This window comes from Phascolarctos cinereus, unplaced genomic scaffold, assembly GCF_003287225.1.
Source record: "Phascolarctos cinereus isolate Bilbo 61053 unplaced genomic scaffold, phaCin_HiC Scaffold_5;HRSCAF=322, whole genome shotgun sequence".
NCBI lineage: Eukaryota > Metazoa > Chordata > Mammalia > Diprotodontia > Phascolarctidae > Phascolarctos > Phascolarctos cinereus.
This window is the reverse complement of record NW_027555958.1, coordinates 305,757,552-305,778,362: the sequence shown is the minus strand read 5'-3', so window position 1 is coordinate 305,778,362 and position 20,811 is coordinate 305,757,552. Positions and strand designations below refer to the sequence as shown.

The 20,811-nt window shown below is 47.7% G+C and overlaps 1 protein-coding gene across 1 annotated transcript in view; it reads right to left on the bottom strand.

Annotated features, from left to right (window-relative positions):
• Positions 1-20,811, bottom strand: part of CACNA1G (calcium voltage-gated channel subunit alpha1 G) — a 78,633-nt gene that overhangs the window by 11,967 nt on the left and 45,855 nt on the right. Inside the window, 11 exon segments of the mRNA XM_020972560.2 lie at positions 313-446; positions 1,656-1,765; positions 2,607-2,758; positions 7,966-8,019; positions 10,977-11,190; positions 11,679-11,768; positions 12,595-12,720; positions 14,616-14,742; positions 15,383-15,567; positions 16,289-16,357; positions 20,190-20,313. Of these exon segments, the coding sequence (XP_020828219.2) occupies positions 313-446; positions 1,656-1,765; positions 2,607-2,758; positions 7,966-8,019; positions 10,977-11,190; positions 11,679-11,768; positions 12,595-12,720; positions 14,616-14,742; positions 15,383-15,567; positions 16,289-16,357; positions 20,190-20,313 (1,385 nt within the window).

The window sequence follows — 20,811 nt, the reverse complement described above, 5'->3', positions numbered from 1 at the left end:
TTACTCAGCAGAGATGGGCTGGAAAAGGTCAGACTGGATGTACTGAGAATGGTACAGTAGACTGAGAGCTGACCAGGGGTCCTAAAGCAGCCCAGATCCCCTCCCTTCCAATCAGTTTCATATTATACATAAGAAAAATGGGTCCACTTGTTGGGCAGGTGGACTCTATCCCAGAAGGGATCTTATTTCCCAATCCATCTCCAAGGTACAAGCGTTCCTGCCCCCAGCTCTGTTAGTCTCCAAAAGCAGGATGGAGGAACAATGTTAGAGTGCCTGGTGCAGCGGGGGTGAGCCTCTCTGGCAGACACTGACCACGGGCGATCCGGAGCACCCTCATAATTCGGATGATGGTGGGGTTGATGGGCAGCGATGCGTTGACCTCGATCTCCTCCAAAGTGATCCCCATGATGGAAAGCAGCACGATAGCCAGATCTAGTTGGTTCCACCTGGAAACCCGAAACGTGTCTCCCTGGGGGGATGGAGGGATTCTGGGGTAGGGGCCGAGGGAACCCAGAAGGTGGAAGAGCTGGGTTTGTCGGGATGGAGGAGCGGGCAGCATAAGGGCATTTTCTTGGACCCTGAAGGCCAGAGCTGGAAGAGACACTAAATATATACAACATTTTGTAGAGGAGGAAAGAGATGAACTGACCTAAGGTCACAAGGAGCTAGTCAGTGGCAGATACAGGACTAGAATCCAGGGCTGTCAACCTTCAGTACTCAATAATAGCTTTTTTGTTGTTGTTGTTGAAGGCCTACTATTAACTAGATTTTCTCTCCATCACACTATGGTACAGGAAGAATGTGCCCATAGAGAAATCCAGCCTCGCAGGACCTTCCTTCCCCCTTCTGTTCAATGGAAGTTCTTGTGAATCCATCCAATCATGGATTAAAAGCTCACAGGGATATTAGAGGGACATCTATGCCACACCTCCCCCATTTTACAGAGGAGTGACTTGCTGAGGGTCACAGAGATAGGAAATGTCAAAGGTGGGATTTGAAATCCAGATCTTCCGACTTCTCTTTCTATAATACCAGGTTACTTCTAATAATATCTAGTATTTATAACGGTTGTAAAACACTTTATAAATATTACCCCATTTATGCTCACAACAGCCTTGAGAGGTAGGTGCTAATTATCATTCTCATTTTACAGATGAGGAAACTCAAGTAGATAGAGGTTAAGTGACATGCCCAGGCTGATAAATGCCTGAGGCAAGATATGAACTCAGGGTCTTTCTGCCTCTAGCTCCAGAGCTCTATTCGCAGCACCACCTAGCTGCCTAGATGAACCTGACTATGGTGGGGCCAGAGGAGGCTCTCAACCCCCCACATCAAGAGGGACTAGAACCCAGTTCTCTTGATCCCCAGTCCAATGTCCTTTCCATCCCACTAGGAGCCTTCTTGTCACCTCCTCCCTCCCTTCTCCCGACCCTCACCTCCAGCCCTCCATTCTGCCATTGTGTCTTGAATCTCCTCACAGCCCTTGGGCCACCTCCCCTACCCACAACAGTGAGAGGAAGGCAGTAGGAGGCTCCAGTATCCCCCAGATTTGTCCAAATTGTCTACAGAAGGAGAGTAATTGGGGATGGCAAGAATTCTCTGGAGATATTGCCCACAGGCAAACAAAGGCACCTTGTAGTTCCACTCTCAATTACCTGTCCTGGAAGAATCGTCGGAAACCAAAGGCCACAAGTTTGAAAACAGACTCCAAGACAAAGATAACGGTGAAGATGTAGTTACAGATCTTCAAAGCCTCATCCAGGATCTAGGGAGAACAGATGCAGGGGACCTCGTCATTGATGTCAGAGGGGCTAACAGCCTCCTTATCAGACCTCCCCAGACACCGTGGCAGAGAGTTGGTGGGTCTAGGTGGTGGGGAGAGGGAAAGTGGGTCAATGAATCCTAGGATGAGCACTCCTCCACCACCTACCCAATCATGGTATGTCAGATAGTTGTGGACTAGAAGACATAACTTTGGAAGGGACCTCCGAGATCATCAGATCTAACTCTCTCCTTTTACAAATCGGTAAACTGAGGCCCATAGAGGGGGAAGTACTTTTCCAAGCGCACACAGTTTCTAAGCAGTAGAGGTGGGATTTTAATGCAATTCTAAATCCCCAAATCTCTAAATCCAAATCTCTAAATCTAATAATAATAACATTTATGTAGCATTTTAGGTACATTATTTCATTTAGTCCTCACATCAGCTCTATATAGTAAGTGCTATTATTATTATCCCATTTTACAGATAGGGAAACTGAGGCATGGTAAGTGACTTGCCCAGGGTCACACAGCTAATAAGCATCTCAGGCAGGATTTGAACTCAGCTTTCTGGCTCTCAGCCCAGCCCTCTACTCACTGAGACACTGAAAAAGCCTGATGCTTTTTTCTATTATACTGGAATCACAGCTTTGAATAGGATTCAGAAATCCCATCTGTCAAAAATTTTGGAGGGGAATCCCTCCCTACACCCCCCCCCACAATGGTACACTGATGTTTCCCCATATGGATAAGCCATCTGACAGGGAGGAGGAGGTTCCTTCCATATGTGGGGGACAGGGGTGGGGATAGGCTGTGTGTATAGGTGGGAGGGGGAAAGTTCTTGCCTGAGGCTGCTGATAATGTTCCATGGCCATAGTAACTACGTTGAGGCCAATGACACCAGTGATGAAGAGATCCAAGTAGTGGCTGGTACACATGTGGTGGACGAGGAGACGAAACCTCGAGTAGTCTGAATAGTAGGGTTTGCATTGTGCTTCTGGTAGGGGAGAAGCCAATGACAGGGGCAGAGAGCAGAGAAACCATTAGTCTCCCCCAGCCCCATCCATCTCCCCTGCCCTACCCAAGACAGGCTTCCCAAACAGCCACCAGCCCCAACACCGGAATTGATAATTCTACTTCTATCAGCATCCCCATTCTTCCTACTCCCTCCCCAAAAGGGCAAATTGTTTTGGGGGGGAGTTGGACTTGGGAGAGGGTATCACAGGCATTTGCTCTCTCTAATCTAAGCATTTCTACTGATACCTCTCCAGGTAAGGTAGGGCATTGAACATGCACAGCTCCTAATCCAGATTAGAGAAGAGGTGAGTCAACCCTCTCCCCTTACATTTGGGGTCCAAAGAGCATTTATCCTTCAAAAAGAAAAAGAAAAATTTCTCCAACTTCCTTCACCTCTCTACTCTTTAGACAAAGCCAGATCTACAAATTGGAAAAAAAAAAGAGGGGAATTAGATGAGGCTCAGTGGGAGTGGTGGCAAAAAGATTAAATGGAGCTAAGGATTTGGAATTAAAACTAGAGCTTAGAATTTGGACATCTCCATGACTCCATGACGAGTCTCAGGGAGGGGAACACCACCAGCTCCATACTCCCAAGCTCCTTCCCCTCCACACCCCCACACCCTGATGCCCATGTGTTCCTGGAGTGAAGGTAAAGAGGGTCTGCTTTCATTCTAGATACAAGCTCTTGGAATCCTGGATGTTTGAGGAGATAAACTAATTTGCTCACCTAATCTCTAATGGGGAAATGCCCAGCCTGAGACCATAAATTCAGGGCAGCATGATAATGCATATTGGAGTGGAAGAGGCTGTCTGAGATCTGTCAGAAGCATAATATTACTCTTGTAATTAGGAGATCAGCTAGTGATTAAAATCACCGCCCCAGGAGTAATCCTGTCCCTTAGAGGCACTAAGGACAAATCTAGGGAGCAAGATCCAGCCTAGATAGAGACTGAGGGTTGGGGTGGATCTCGGGAGAGCAGAAAGAGTGATATTCTCATTCTGAGGGAAAGTATTTTGGGGACTGATCAGGCTCCCTGGCAGCTCCATCAAACAGACATGATCTCAGACAGTCCTTCTTCCCACCCCAGGGATGCCTAGGAGGACTTAAGCCCATCGGTAGCATGGACTGCACCCCAGGATGAGGCTGGCTAGGTGCAACAGGAAATTTTGACTCTAAACCAGCTCCCACTTAGGACTCCATCCTTGTGCTGGTTTTTTTTTTTTTAACAGAGAGACAGATAAAGCAGGAAAAGGAAAGGAGGTGAGACCCAGATGAAGACTGAAAAAAGGAGTCAGGACTTAAAATTCTTCATAGGAGGGGTGTGGAGCCCAGAAACAAAAAACAAGCTCTGTTCTCACATGGTCAACTCTCGGTTATCTAGACTAATGTGAAAAGGCAATGGTGTAAATAATCTCTACCTCCCTCTCACCCCCCAAACCAAAGCATCCTAGGATTTGTCTTTTCAATTTGGGGATGCATTATGATTTTTGTTTTATTTTCAGGCACTGAAGATTGATCTTCTACATGATGGTTGACTCAAGACAGTATCTCCCTGAGGAAAGATATGCCTGTTTAGGGGGAGGGGGGAGAGGGGGGTAGGTTGATCTGGGCTGGGAACAACAAAGCCTTGGATCTTCCATTGTATGGGTAACAGAGAGTTGACTGGAGACCAGTGAGGACTCTTCCTTGCATCCCTGCAAAGGGCTGGGAGGGAGCTGAGATACGCAGCTCAAGAGGCGGGATCTCTCTGACTCTAATTAATCTCCATAAAAGCTGAAAGCACCCGATCCCATTATGCTAAAATATGAATGGGGAATTAACCAAAATGTTTGAATACAATTAAGCTAGAAACACTGTCTTCTTATTAGCCCCATTATTAGCTGAGACAATGCAGAAGGGAACTGGAGGGAGGGAGGGAGGGCACCTTCCCCATCCCTTTACCCCAAACCGAATACTTATATAGGCTTAATTTATGTGCAGTGTTGCTGGCCAAATTGAGAGGCTCCCACCTCTGCCTCTGCTCTTGTTCTATCTGTCTGAGTGAGAGTCATACTGGAATTCAGCCAGTGGTCCCTGATAGACAAGTCCTCCAAGACTCCCCTCCGCCCCCAAATAAGGCCAGGGAGGCGAGGCTAAGCAGGAGTGGGGGATTGATCACTAACCATCCCAAGCATCCATAAGGCAGCCTCCCCTGTCTCCTCTCCCTGTCCCCCTCCTCACCATCCCCCACCATAACATGGAGAAACATCTAGAAACCCTTCATCAGTGTTTCAGGGACATCAAAACCTTAGAACGCCAGAGCTAGAAGAAACCTTAGGGATCATCTAATCCAATCCACTCATTTTATAGAGGAGGAAACTGAGGCCCTGGGAGTTGAAGTGGCCTGTCCAAGGTCACACAGCTAACTAGGGGGCAGAGCTGGGAATAGAACCCATATCCCCTTGCTTCCCAGAGCAATCCTTTCCTCCCTTAGCACACTCCCTCCCCACCCCTTTTCCTACTCCCTCTCCAAACCAATGACAGGTTGTGGGGTTTTATTTTATTATTATTTTGCGGTCATTTTTAGACACAAACCCTCAGGGGCATCCACCTGTGGGCAGCCCGTGTGGAACGGCAGCCCTGGTGATCCAACCCTGCTTAGCATTCTCTTGGCTACATGGGCAGGGGGTGGCACATCCCCCACATGCCTGGCATGCAGATTAGTGTAAATGTAGATTACCTTGTCAGGGGGCCACAAATTAAGTTGCTTTGGAAGCTACTGTCTCAGCCACAACAGCCCAGGGAGATTGGGGGCAGGGGAAGGAGGGAGAGGTATGGGGAATTCTTACTTAAATCACTGGGGAAATCCTTAGTTGATTGGGAATTATCCTGGGGTTCATGCCTTTCTACCTTATACCCATGCCCACTTCCAGCTGCACGAGTCATAGCAGGCTGGGTAGATATCAGACAAATCTGCGAGATGGGAAGCAGGGCACTCCCCTATCCTGTCCCTCCTTGCACAAGCCCCCCAAGGACTGAGTGGCTGAGAGGACACAGATGAAGGGCGACAGGCACAGTGGGTTAGTTGGGGTCATCATTGAGTAGATTTCAGGCACAGACCAGGTGAAAGGGCAGAACCAGGTGGAAAGTGGGGAGGTAGGGAGCCATATGACGTGTGACACAGTTCCCCCATGGGATGGGTCACACATTTGGCTCCTTTGACCAGGTCTGGTCTTTGAGATAGGGAATATGGTGGGAAGGAGGAAGAGGGTGCTTGATGGCTGTGGGGTTCACTGCCTACAACCAAGTTGGCTATAAACCAAACTCAGTCCTCATCTGTCTATAGCCAAAGCTGCTCAGCAAAAGACTGGGGCCCTGGTCACTGTTGTTTCTTCCTCCCCTCCCCATCTGCTGGTACCTGTGAAGGAATGCAGTTCTCCAACCCACCCTTTACCCTAGACAGTCATTGAGCTGATGATCTCACTCTGGGGTCTAAGACTCCTTCCTATTGGGAGGAAGCTGGGATATTAAGTGGAAGAGGGGTCAGAACCATGTCACAGAATAGAAGTTTTGGACATCCACCAATCACACTAGACTGGAAGGTGGGGGTTGTCCATTTGTCTGGACCCTCTGCTTGGATCAGACATAACGCAGCTACAGACCCAGAACAGGAAACAAAATAAGCAGGTAGGGGAACAGTGGGTGTCTAAGATTATGTGTGGGGTAACAACAGGACCACTGGGAGCCCCTACTTCAGACCTAAATGACAGTGTATGTATGAGCTCATGTAAAACTCTGTGCGTGTATGTATGTGTGTGTGTGTGTGTGTGTGTGTGTGTGTTTGTGTGTATGTGTGTGTGAGACAGAGAGAGAGAGAGAGAGAATGAATGTGTCAGGGTTTATACCACTCAAGAGAGCATGGATAGAATTCCTCCTGCCCATGTCTTCCACTCTTCTCCTCAAACACAGCATGATAGGGATATGGGATCCTAACATTGTCACATATGGACCCAGGGGATCCAGACACAAAGCACAGCTGATGATTCCAGGGAGGCTTCCACTCAATACTGGACATGTCCCCATCAGCTCCTTATGGGATGTACAACATCGATCACGGTGAGATGAGGGCAGGTCAGGGGGTGCTACTGAGACACTATATGCAAAATGGACATTTGGGGTATCCCACTTTGGGTTGATCAGTGAGTCCTAAAAGACAGACCCTTGACCTAATTCCCTGTGGTTCCACCACTGGGCTATCATAGAGCCTTCCCCTGGCATGGGGCACTGACCCAACAGCCACGTACCCATGAAGTGAGTCCTTTGTGAGTCCGTGCAGGGAGGAAGCGTGCAGTGACATAGGAGAGCATGGCCAGGGTTAGGGGCTGGCACACATAGGGGCTGAAACCTCATAGGAGAACTCATTGGTGATGAGGAGAGCAAGGGAAGCCATATCTCAAATGGTAGAGAAAGGACACTGTCTGGCCAGGGGTGCCCAAAGACACAGTCTCCAACAAGTGGCCTAGACCTTCTCCCAAATCTTTGGCTTTTGGGAAGAGAGGATCTTGGCTAACTCAGGTCTTGATCCAATTCCTGCTGTTTGTAGCCCTGACGTAGAGACTGCGTATTCTTGACTATTAATGTGTCTGTTAAATTATTCATCGTTACATTTTAAAAACAAATCCTCTCTCCTCTCATAATGCTCCCTCAGATCAAAGTCTCTTCTTCAGACAAAAGGAGACTAGAGAGATTTGCAGCTGTAATAATTGCCACTGTGCTGAAAAGCCAAGGGTGGTAGTAGAGGAGTTAGGAAAGAGAGTGGACAGGATAGGAAGAGATTCAGGGTGGTGGTCCAGCTTGTGGTTGGCTCTTGGACCATCATCTCCTGGTCTTTGCAAGGAAGGTTGATAGTTTAAGGGTGTAAGGCAGAGGTTGGGGATATGGCCTCACCTAGGTCCTCAGGCCCTGCCAACTGAGCATAAGCTCTGTCAGACAAGACCTAGGATTTCAAATGGTGCCTTCTTGGGGATATGGGGACCCTTCAACCCCCAACCCTCACCCCACAAGTATGAGATTGATGTGTCATGGAGAGGAAGCAAATGACATATCCATGTACAAATGAGATAGGAACTGGGAAGCAGGCAGGGCCTGAGGTCAGTAAAATCCCCCAGGCCATGCCCCTTGGACCAACTACCCCATAGCCGCAGTACCTGGTGCTGCGCTGGCAGAGCTGGCGGGGCTTATTACATCATCCAGCATTAGATCTAAAAGAATGAAACGACATTGGTCACTGAATGGACCTGGTGGCACTGGGCTGGTCACAGAACAGCAGTTCTTGCCCTGGAAATACTGACCACCCCAAACCCAAATCTGGATATTTCTGACCCCAATTCCTAACTTCATTCTTCATTCCTGGCCCCAATCCTAATCTCACTCTTCATCCCAACTTCGAACATCAAATCGCACTTCTGATTTCAACTCCCACCTTCAATCTTTACTACTGACCCCAGTTCTAAACCTTACCCCTCACCCCAGATGCTAGTTCCTAATCTCAAAACTCGCTTTTGACCTCAGCTCCTAACTTCAACCCTCATGTGACTCCTCTTTTTAATATTCATCCATGGCCCAAATTCTAACCTCAACCTTCACCTTTGATCACCTTAACCCTCAGTTTCTAACTTTAAACCTTACCCCCTTGCCTCAGCAAGTAACCTCAATCCTCATTCCTAATCCCAATTCCTACCCTTAACCTTTTATCTCAGACCCCAACTCCTAACGTCACCTCTGATTCTCTGATCTTTGCTCTTCACCCTGACCCCAGTTCTTAACCTTACCTCTGACCCCACACCCCACTACTAACTTCAAGCCTCACCTCTGACCTCAACTCCTACAAACCCATCGTTTGCCCATAATATTAAACCACAAGTGAGCAGAGGCTCCCTGAACAGCAGGGAGCAATGCTGTGACAACAGCCATATTTTCTGGGTCATCAGAGACACCCAAGGAGAAGCAGTGACTTCCCAGCTATCAGAACCACCGTGATGGGAACAGCAGCTCTGTCTGGCTGTCAGAGGCATTTCAGAGCTAACAGCAGCTCTATGAGGCCTTTAGGTGGAGAGAGTCATAACAAGGCTTCTATATCTGAGTATAATGTGCGATTAGCTGTTATGTCTATGGATAGATAAAGCTCACTGATCTCCAGCTCTGCAAGGCTGGCATAAGCCACACATGTATCCTGAAAAATAAATTAAATCTGAAATTCATCAGTAGAGGAAAACAAGAAGGAGGGTAGAGGGCAGGTTCGAGTCAGAACATTGTCACTGGGGGACAATGCTTCGTCAGCCTCAGACATCTCCACTGAGAACCCAGACTGAACATGCCCCCATCCAGCTAAGTAAGGATATGAGGAGGTGAAGGGAGAGGTGATGCACAGATGCTATTTAGGGAACCTCATTTCCCATTTCTTCTCCAGTGCTAGGACTGGTCAGAGGCTGGAGGTTTTCACGTAATTTCTATAACTCGTTCAATAATTAGCACCTGTCTTTACGTCCATCTTCCCAACTCTTTTATTTTAGTACCCAACATTACTGTCTCTTATTCCTGGCTCCTCTGATGTGGTGAGGAGAAATGGGACTACAAAAGGAGAGACAGAGAATTCCCTAACTCATCTTACAAAATTTCACATTCCAACAAGTCACAGGGAAAACTCTGAGAAGTCCAAATCCCTTGTTAATTTGGGGGGACAGAAAAAGAGGCATATACAGATTAGACAGCCACACAGGGTCAGAAAAATCTATCTACAGAGAGAGAGAGAAAAACACACCAAGAAACAGACAAAAAAAGATTGGCAAAAAAAGACAGAAAGACAAAAAGACAGTCAGAAGATAGATATCAATGGTGACAAAGAGACATGCACCAATGTAGGGACATTCAGAGAAAGAGAGTAACACAGGAAAAAAAACACACACACAAGCAGAGACAGGGTTAAGTACTGCAGAGAGACATAAATGGAGAAAGAAAGAAATTCTGAGACACAGAGAGGTACACATTAAAAGGGGGGAAGAAACAGGAAGATGCATAGATATGAGCAGGCTACTTTTACACATACTGAAAGAGACATCACCTAGAAAGATAGATTCATTGAGATAAAAGAGCAATACAGGAAAAAAAAAACCCATAGCAGGGATAGAAAGTCATGCAGACAGAAATGGAAAGACAAGGATATAGATGCCAAGAAGCAGAGATGAAGACCTGTCTTTCCAGGTCATTTTCTCAGAGATGGAAGGAACCTCAGAGATCATTTTAGTGTGATCCCCTCATTTAGAAGATGAATCCCCTATACTCTGAAATGGATTTCAGAGTATAAAGGGGTTGGGGAAAGGGCTTAGTGCTCAGAGATTATGAATGTTCAGCCAGAATGGAGGAAGGGTAGGACAGGGACGGAGTGTTATAAGAGACAATAGTGTGTATTTTGAGGAAAGGCTGTTAAGGAGAGGGTTTCCAGGTAATGAGACAAAGAAGGCTGAGACACATGGAAGAGGAGATAAGAGATAATAATCCAAGATCCATGGGCCATGGACAATATGGAAAGTTGCTCTGACCTCTGACCCAAGTCTTCTCTGTGCCAGGGCCAAAACTTGAAAAGATAAAAAAAAGAAATGATCAGAAAGTCAGATAGTTTAGAAGGGAAGGGAGAGGAGGGAGGGTCTGGGTCTTTGTCTCATCCCATCAACTCAGAGACTAACCAGAGACTCACCCTGCAGCCTCAAGCCCTTGGACAGACTGAGGCAAACTCGACCAATTACTACATTCCACCCCTTTCATGTTATCCCACCCTGGGGCTAAGGCTAGGGCACCCTTTGGCAGGTGTCAGGAAATCTAAAAGTGATGCATCTTACTCCACCCCAGCAGCAGGGGCGAGGTGGGAGAGACAGTGAAGGTCTCACCTGGCATTGTTTAAAATGCTGTACTGGCCGGGATGGGGCACGGCATGGGGACTAGGTGCTGAAAACCATGCAGGCCCCTTTGGGGATATCATCCCCTCTGGCGGGGCCGAGCTAGTCTCCATCATGCAGATTTCTGGAGGCACACATGCCCAAGGTGATAGGAGAGAAGGTGGGAAGGAGGTGAGTCTCCTCCCCTCTGCCCCCCCAGCACCTGAGGTTACTAGGCCAAGGCCAGATTCAAGCAGGATTCAGAGAGATGTGGAAAGACTACCGACCAGCCATCTGCTTCTCCTTACTCCTTCTCTTTTTCTCCATCCGCCGTAAGCGCTTTTCTTCCCGGCGCCGGGCCTCCTCCTCTTCCTGGTGCTGCCGACACTTGTGGAAGTTCTCCACCACCACACCCACGAACATGTTCAGCACAAAGAAGGCCACGATTAGCAGGAAGGAGATGAAATACAGCAACATCCAGGGGTTGTGGTTCATGATGGGCTGGGAAGCAAGGCAGGAGACATAGGTACACAGCAGAGATCTGGGGGCTGAAAGGGCCTAGAGCAGGGGTGGGGGACCTGCGGCCTCCTTCTAGATCCTTAAGTGTGGTCTTTTGACTGAATCCAATTTGGATCTAGAAGGCCACATGTGGCCTGGAGGCTGGCCTCAGGTAGCCCACCCTTGGCCTAGAGGCTCTAGAGGTAGATTGTGCGAAACAAAAATTCCCTACAGGAGACCTTTCCCTCCACCCTCACCCTGAAATCCCTGGCTTGTAGCACCAATGACTAGATCCTTAAAACTAATTGCTTAATTTTGTTAAAAATAAGACTAGAGCCTTGTTTCTATTGGCGTCATTACCTTAGGGTCTGTTGTCTTGGGTTCTTCCAGCCCTACTGTCTGGTTTCACTAAGCCTGGAATTCAAAGGGACCCAGACCCACCATGGACAGACTTCAGAAAGCAAGGAACCATCTGTCCCTGATCCACCTACCTGCTGGTCAACACCCACAGCATCCAGCCCATCATACATGATGTCCACCCAGCCATCCTTAGAGGCCAGCACAAACAAGGACATGAGGGCCTAACCCAGGAAAGACAGAGGGATGTCAGGAACCCAGGATGCCCCCTGTTATCTTTTGCCAAAGTCTTCCCATCCTACACCAAAACATCCTCAGATATTAGCAGCAACAACCTGCCTATATAAATTCCATCAATTGTCAGCTTGTGGAAACATCCCAGAGCCTGGGAGGCTTCTCCATTCTGTAGACCAAGACTTGGAGGCTAAAGGGACCATCACTAAAATCTCTGTATATCTCCTGGCTTTGAGTAGGCAGGGTCATGGTCACTAGACACCCCCAAAATTTTTGTATCAGCAGGGGGAGAAGAGTCAAGTCAACTGGTATTTATTAAGCACTAACTGTGCGGCATGTACAGTGCTGAGTGATGGGAATATACAGAAAAGTTAAAAGCAAAAACAAAACAAACCAAACAAAAAAACCAACCCCAAAATGATTTCTGCTCTCAAGGAATTTAGTCTCATGGGGGAGACAACATGGAAGAAGTAAAACGGGGAAAAAGGAGAAAAAGCCAAGATCCTGGGACAATCCCACTGCTGGCTGTTAGGTGGCACAGTGGATAGAGTGCTAGCTCTGGAGCCAGGAGGACCTGAATTCAAATCCAGCCTGAGACATTTACTAGCCGTGTGACCCTGAGCAAGTCATGTAACCCTGTTTGCCTCAGTTTCCTCATCTATAAAATAGGCTGGAGAAGGAGATGGCAAACCATTCTAGTATCTTTGCCAAGAATACCTCAAAGAGGTCTTGAAGAGTAAGATGTGACTGAAACAACTGAACAACAACCTCGATGAGCTCCCCCCTTCATGGACTCATCTCTCCCACAGTGCTCACCTGACCCAGGTTGTCAAAGTTGTACTTGTGTCTGACCCACCGATAACTGGCCTCAGTGCAGTCTGACTTATTGGTGATATTTCTCGTGTCCTCGCCCTGGCATATGAAAAACTTCCCTTTGAAGAGCTGTCCCCAAAGAATGAGATGCATACATATGTTTGGAAAGAGATAGAAAAAAGAGGGGGGGAGAGAGAGAGAGAGAGAGAGAGAGAGAGAGAGAGAGGGAGGGAGGGAGGGAGGCAGGGGGAGGGGGAGAAAGAGACAGAGAGAAGTTGGAGAGAGAGAGAAGGGGAGAGACAGAGAGACAGAGACAGAGAGAGACACAGAGAGAGACAGAGAGAGAGAGAGAGAGAGAGGCTGTGAGCACCCAAAGTGGCACAAGATTACCCCCTCCACATCCCCAGCTCAGATCAGCTCGGCTCCACAGACGGGATTAGTGGTGAAAGGGAGGGACCCATTATTAGGGAAGCAGCAGAATCTTCCTCCTCATGAAAGCTAGTGGGATGTCTCTGGAGTGGCTGGAGCCTGAACCCAAGAAAACCCAGGGATGGTACTGCTCTTCCCCTAACTCCTGCTCTGGACAGCCACCCACCTCCCCACCTCCCGTCATAATCCCGACCTCCCACTTGGTCTGTGGCCACCCTGATATGATTCAAAGTAATTGGGAGCGCGAGAATAGTGGTAAAATGCTAATCAACGCACAAGAAGGAGAAAAGGGTGATTTGGGGGGGAACAATTGAATGAAGGCAAAGGGAAAATTAAGGAATGGGATGTTTTAGAGGAGGGGTGATGAGAGAGGGTAGAAGGTAGTAACTGATACGGATCATGATTAAAAAGGGAATTGCGAGAGGGAAATGAAAGGGGTGAATGGGGGCTCTTAGATGCTGTGATGGGTCCCCATCCCTGTACAGAGAGGAAGGGTGCAAATGTGGTCCATTCTTTACTAAATATCAGGAGACAGGGAGTAGAGGTGGGGTGGGGGAAGACCAGGAGATGTCTGAGCACTGTGTGGCTTCCATGATGAGAAGTTCAAATGCCTGGCTCCGGTGGCCAAAGCACTACCAGGAGAACAGGAGATAATTGGACCTAGAGAATGACCCTGAGGAAAGCTGGGAGGAGGGAGTGGTGCTGGGAGGGGGTCAGTCACCCAGGAGCCTTCAGCTCCTATAACAACCCCAGACCTGGTGCCACCCAAACAGTTATAGCTAAGACAGCCAGAGTCAGGGGCTCTGAATGCATGTGGGGGAATGGGATTGGGAAGTGAGGCTTAGATATTTCTTGAGACTAATTTGCTTCATTGCAATGAGTAGCTTCTATTATTTTTCTCCACAGCCCCTCCCCCCAGCTCCTCTATCCGAGGCTCCCACCCACATCTGGTACTGCTATTCCCTGTCGGGATCTCCCAATTCTGGGGCCAAAGAAAAGCAAAGTTCCCTTTCTGGGCTGGGGGCCAAGTTTCCCCAACACTGCCCCCCCAGTCCCATCCTCCACTTCCTGTCCCGTCTGAGGCCTGCGCCTGCTGCTAACTGGGCCCAGCTGTCTAGGCTCCTGATCCCCAGCCTGGCCTCCTACCCTTCCTACCCTCCTAGGTAGGAGTATAATAGAAGGGAAGGGATGTTGGTCCTGGATCTGCTAAGTGGATTCATTGCCTGAGCTTGGGGAATGGTTATGCGAAGGGTCACCTCTGAAATTCCCATTCCTTTTAGGTCCCCAGAACGTCCAAACTCCCCCTCCCCCTCCTCCACCCCCATCATGGGATTCCCAAAGGGAATGATGGGAAAGAGAAGAAAAAAGAGGAGAGGATACCCTCTGTGTTCTGCTTTTTGTTGTTTAAAGTGGAGAGGACAGAAGATGAAAACAGCAGTGGTGGTAGCGCCAGGACACCCTGATTATTGACCTAGCTTCCTGAAGATTTTCCTATCTCCTTTGATAGGGTCATTTCTGCCCCTTGTAACCAGATGCCCCCCCCAATCCCTCTCATTCACAGTTTTGCACTCCACAAATTCTCCAGCCCTCCTAACCTGCACTCCCAAGATGCCAAAGATGATGAAGAAGGCACAGCAAATGACCACGATGTTTCCAATGGGCTTCAGGGATGACATCAGAGTCTCCACCACCAGTTTAAGCCCCTGGGCCCGGCTGATGACCCTAAGGGGAATGAGGAAGTAGCAGAAATGATAAAAGAGAAAGGAAATCTCTGAGGCAGCAAAGGGGATCTGACCAGGCCTAGAAGGGGAGAAGGCCTGACTTCACATCAGGAACTTTGTCCTCCTTTGACATTCCTTGGAAACTCAGTTGTCCCCAATCCTTGAGGCAAGCCACTCTGTACCACAAAGCAGCCAACTTCCAAGCCACAGCCCACCTAGCCCTGCTTTGGGTAGTTCTATTTATCTTCTAGCACCCAAATGTGTTACCTTAAGTATATGAGAGGGAAGTAGAATCTTAGGTAGGCTTGTTCTCTTAGGGTCAAAATGTCACTGGAAGCAGGGGAGGGTTACTTTGGGGGGTAGTCACAGTCCCTTCAGGAAGAGTTAGGGAAAGGAGAGAAGTCATATCTAAGGTAGGAGTTTGGGGAGAGAGATTCACAAGTCTCAAGAGAAGGGTGTTACCTTGTGGGCAGGTAGTTTCATCCTTTGAGGGAAGGGTCAATTCCCTCAGATAACAACCTTAGAAGGAAGGCAGTCACACTTTCTGAGGAAAGGATGGGGAAGTTGGTTTCATCTCCCAGAGTGAAGGGTGTGTTACCTTAAGGGGAGGGTAGTCACATTTCCTGGGGAGAGGGTATTACCTGAGCGGTCGGAGTGTTCGGAGGAGCCGAAGCACCCTAAGCATGCCCAGAATCTTGGTACCACTGTCTGAGACCATGGAAACTAGGATGTCAATGACAGAGATGAGTACAAGCAACCCGTCCAGTATGTTCCAGCTGCTCCGAAGGTAAGCCTTCTCCCCAAAGCACCAGCCTAGGGCCACTACCTGTGAACCCAGTTACCCAACCATGGTCACCTATTAGTCTTTCTACGTCCTAGTTTACCCCTCTCCCAAATCTCTTCTATCTTTCCCCAACTCTCTTCTATTCAACATAATCTGCCCCATTCTTCACAACTCTCTTCTATTCAGCTTAAGCTTTTCCCTCCCCCAATTTTCTTACTTAACCCAGTCTGCCCTTCTTTTCCACTTCCTCCCATCCAAGAGCCTGCTCTCTCTCTCAAAATCTCTTGTATTCAACCCAATCTACCCCTGCCTCAACTTCATTCTACTCACCTCAGTCTGCTTCTCCCAACCCTTTTCCTCCAGACAATCTAGTCTGTCCATCCCCCAACTCTATCCAGTCTTTTCCCATAACCTCCTCCCAACCCATTCTTCCCTCCCCTCAACTATTTCAACTCAGTCTGCCCTCTCCCTCAAATCTGGCCCCACCAATCTCCCAACCCCCAACTCTCCCCTATCCAACCCAGCCTACTTTTTCTTCAACTCTTCCTGATGCAACAGCTTCACTACCTAATCCCAAATCTCTCCCCTAATCTGATGCGGCCTGCTCCCTTCTCCTTCCTTTTGTCCTACAACCGTAGGCTCACACAGGCCCAGAGTCACTTTCTGCCTCACCACTCTTTGCCGCATCCTACTGTAACCTCTTTCCTTGAGCCCCCACCCCGATAATCCACTGGGTCCCAAATCCATGCTATCTGCCCATCACCTTCACTGTCATCTCAGCCAGAAAGATTGCAGTGAAAATATAGTTGGAAAGTGTCAAGAAGATTCGCTCCTGAGAAAGAAAAGTTGAGAGAGAAATTTTTTGATGGAGGGGAAGGGAAGGGAATAAACACTTACAGAGCGCCTATTATGTGCCAAGCACCATGTTAAATGCTTGACAAATATTATCTCGTTTGATCCTCACAACAATCCTGCAAAGTCCCATTTTACAGAAAATTGTGACTTGTCATGAAATGTCTCAGGCTGGATTTGAACTCAGGTTTTCCTGACTCCAGGACCAGTACTCCAACCACTGTACAGCCTAATGACCTCATGGATCCTCTGCCCAATGACAATAGTACCTTTGTTTCTGCCCCTCCCCCCCAAAAAAACTTACACAGACATACACACAACCCAACATCTGATACAGACTTGTGCTGGAAAACAAACTGGTTCTTTTTTTCCCCCTAAAAATGAAATCTCAGAAGAATAATCCCATTATTGATACAACCTCCACCTCCACAAATGTCAACATTCTTTTCTCCCAGACGTTTTCACTTGGCCCCCACTCTCCAGCTTGGTTGGCCAACATAGGACTGTTTGCTTCATGGACACAGCTTCCTATCATACTCCTAAACCTGGTTCTCAGTTGTTGTCAGGGGTATGCTAGAACCAGCTCAAATGACCAAGTGGATTTTCAGTATAAACACTTACACCTCAGAAATTCACAAAGGCTACAACATAATCAGGCCTTCATTTCTTGTTTTGTTGATCATCTAGATTTGTTTTTGGAGAGCTGGTTGTTAAACTTTACCAGCACATCCCTGATGGTCCAGGGAGAAAATAAGGGAGTGTTAGGGTCAAGATCAGAATGAAGGAATCTTGAGCCCCACTTTCAAGATCTTAATTAACAGGGACATAGGATGTTATTGCTGCTGGGGCCCTTGGAACAACTCTAGTCTACTTTACTCATTCCAGAAATAGGAAATGACTTGCTCAAGGTCACTCCCACAGCTACATCTATAAAGGGTTAGCAAACTCTGACTTCACTTGTGGCCCTTATTTCCCATCACACACACACACACACACACACACACACACACACACACACACACACACAGAGCCTTTTCCAATCCATCTTAATTTTAGTGTCTTCCCTCTCATCTTCTTTTTTATCATGTATATAGCTTGTTGGTACATAATTGTCTGCTTGTTGTCTCTGCCACAAGATTAGAGCTGCCTTTCTTTGTAACCTTGGCACTTAACACAGTGCTTACCATACAGTAGGTGCTCAATAAATGTTTGGCTGACACCTTATTTCCTTGATTCTGGCCCAAGCCCATCAAAAGAAAAGAGCTACAATCTCAGCTGGGACTCTGTTCACAGACATCCCCACTACACAATTTTGGGGAAAGGGGAAGGCAGAGATTACACAGGAAAGAAATGTACACCTTCTCTTTGATAATTTCAAGGCAAGGATTGACTATATGAAGGAGCTGGAAGAAATGGAGACAAAGAAAAGGATGGAGGGAGACAAATGACCGGAGACCAGGTGTTGGAGGGGAGAGAGAAAGAGAAAGGAAGAGAGAAAGGGGGGGGAAATGAGGGGGAGAGGGAGGTGTAGATGGCAGAGAGGGGCTAGGGGAAAGGGAGGGAGGGGAGAGAAGTGGGAAGGAAAAGAGGAAAGGGAGAAGGAAGGCTTGGTATGAAGAATAGAGAAATAAATATTGGCAATACTTTGGAAAAGAGCAGGAATGAGAAAGGAGATCAGTGTCTCCAGAGCTGTGGCCTTTGGGATCCTGCCCCATGACGAACAATGGGTGCAGAATGGCCTGAGTTTCAGCCCAAGGGGGTGGAGAAGGGAACCTGAAAGTCTTCCTGCTCCCCTCACAGCTTGGTCCACTCAGCTCCTGGCTCCACCTTGAGCAACCTTGACTTCTGTCTTTGCACCATCACCTGGCCCCTTCCAGTGAAAAGAGGAGGTTGGGTTTGGGACACACTCCTGAGTCAATCTCCTCCTCCCCAATTCCAGAGCCCTGACAAACTTTTCTGTCACTGACATTCCCATTCCCAAGGCTCACCCTTACCCCTCTGGTTGGCAGCTTCCACCCTAATGGGAAATGGAAGCTGAAGTGGTATCCGAAATCTAAACAATGGTGGGAGGAGGGGGGCGTGGCCACTCTGGTAACATCCAAACAAGATGTTTGAGATACTAAAAACAGAAACCAGACAACTATCTCCCACCCCTTCAACCTCTCCCCACCTCCAAGCCAGACAAAAGCTGAAGTTACCAGAAAGGAGGAATCACCTCTGAATTTGAGGCCCAGGGCTAATGAATGTAAGCATTTTCAAGTCTCTGGGAGGGATGAAGAAAATTGTTCCCTGAGGTGTAGACGTAGGCACTAGGCCCTGAATGCAGAGCAGGGAGGAGCTTGGCCTTCTTCAAGCCAGCCAAGGACCTCCCCAAGGACGCCAGACCGTTGGGCAGAGGGAATATCTTTGGAGCCCAGACCACCACTCCTCTATCCTGCCAGGAAAGTCCAAGTAGGGTAGATTCCTCTGCACCACCACCACCAGGCCTAAAGTTCCTGGGCATCCCTCTTGACTGACCTCAAATCAGGGACACTGTAAGCCTGAGGGTAGGGCTAAGAAAAAACAAAATGAAATGAGAGGATATAGAAACTGAATAGCAGCTCCTCCTTTTACCTTCTCTTCTCTCTCTCTCTCTCTCTCTCTTCTCTCTCTCTCTCTCTCTCTCTCTCTCCCCCTCTCTCCCTCTTTCTCCCTCTCTCAGTGTCTGTCTGTATCTCTGTTTCTATGTCTTTGTCTCTCTGGATCTTTGTCTCTATATCTCTCACTCCCTATCTCTGTGACTTTGTGTCTCTGTGTCCCCCCCTTCTCTCTCTCTCTCTTTCTCTCTCTACCTGTCTCTGTCTCTTTGTCCATGTTTCTCTCTTTCTGTCTGCTTCTTTGTCAATCTGTATCTGTCTGTATCTCTCTCTCTCTCTCTCTCTCTCTCTCTCACACACACACACACACACACTCACTCACAAATCCAGCCTTTGGCAAAGACATACTCACCTATACATGAAGACTCCCCTCCTCCCCCTCATACTTACTTCTACCTCCTCCCTACATATACAGACTAACTCACACAAACATTGCCTTTTCCACCAAGCTAGAGAGACAAATATTCTCCCTTTTCAACAATGGGATTGTTGTGAGGATCCAGTAAGATAACATATGTAAGTGCTTTGCAAACCTCCAAGCACTACATAAATGCTGGGTATTGTAATGATGATGATTATTTATTCCCTGTGCTGTTGAGGGGACTATGTGGAAAAGGCTGAGGTAGAGGCCTCCTTTAATGGAAACACTATTTGATGTGGGTACAATGGCCAGATTTTCCAAATCCCAAGCTGAGTATGAATGGCCCAGCATCTTTTCTCTGCTGCCACAATAGTGGAGTCTTTTAACTTAGTTTGTAAAATTCAATATCTGGAGGCCTTAGGGGCTTTGGGATAAGAGAGGTCATGGTCAACTGCCACCGCCAGGACACGTGCCCAAGAAGTGTGTCTGCCATGTGAGTAGCAATAGTAACCTGAGCTAGAAGGCTTACATTTTTTTCAAGTGCCCTCAAATATTCCTTCAACCTGCACTTCTCCATTTTCTATAACTCTCGGTCTCTTGTGACTTATGTGTATTTTTATTGTAACATTCGCTGACTCCATTAATTCAGTTACTACTTGCCAAAATATTAGAATTTCCAGGACATTTCAGATGGTTTATGAGGGCAATGGGACAGAATATTTGAAATGGGGACAATCCCGGGAAATCCAGGACACGGAATTGCTTCAGGCATGTGGAATGGGGGCCAGGTGAAAGGGTGGGGATGGGGTACTCACGGCACTGTGGGGGTCAATTTTGGGGCGCTCCATGGCAATGGTGATGCAGTTGAGAAAGATGATAACCAGGACAACATGGTCAAACATCTTGTGGGTGATGATTTTATGGCACATCAGTCGGAACCTGACCCAGTATAGAGACATACAGAGGAGAAAGAGGGAAGAAGGGTATGTCATGGAAAAGTGAGAGAGACAATGGGACAGAGAGTGACCATGGGACAAAAGGAGACAAAGAGAGACATAGGGATCACGATATTCAAGCTTCCTTTCCCCATCCAAGAACCTCCTACTCTTTGGTGGCCTCATCTCCTTAGGGCTAAGGGTACATAGAGCTGGGTAGAAGGAGACTACCCCCCTCATTCTGGGCTCTATCAAGATGATTAAATGAGAGCAGGTAAGGTCAGGGTAAAGGTAAAGGAATTTAGAGTCGATAGGGATCTTGGAAGTTAGCTTAGTTCAACTCTTTCATTTTATTTATTTATTTAGTTAGTTAGTTAAACTCTTTCATTTTAAAAATGAGGAAACAGAGGCCCAGATAGGTGAAGTCATTTGTTCAATGTCACACATTTAAATATCAGAAGTTGGATTTGAACCCAAATCCTTTGACTTCAGAGCTGGTTCT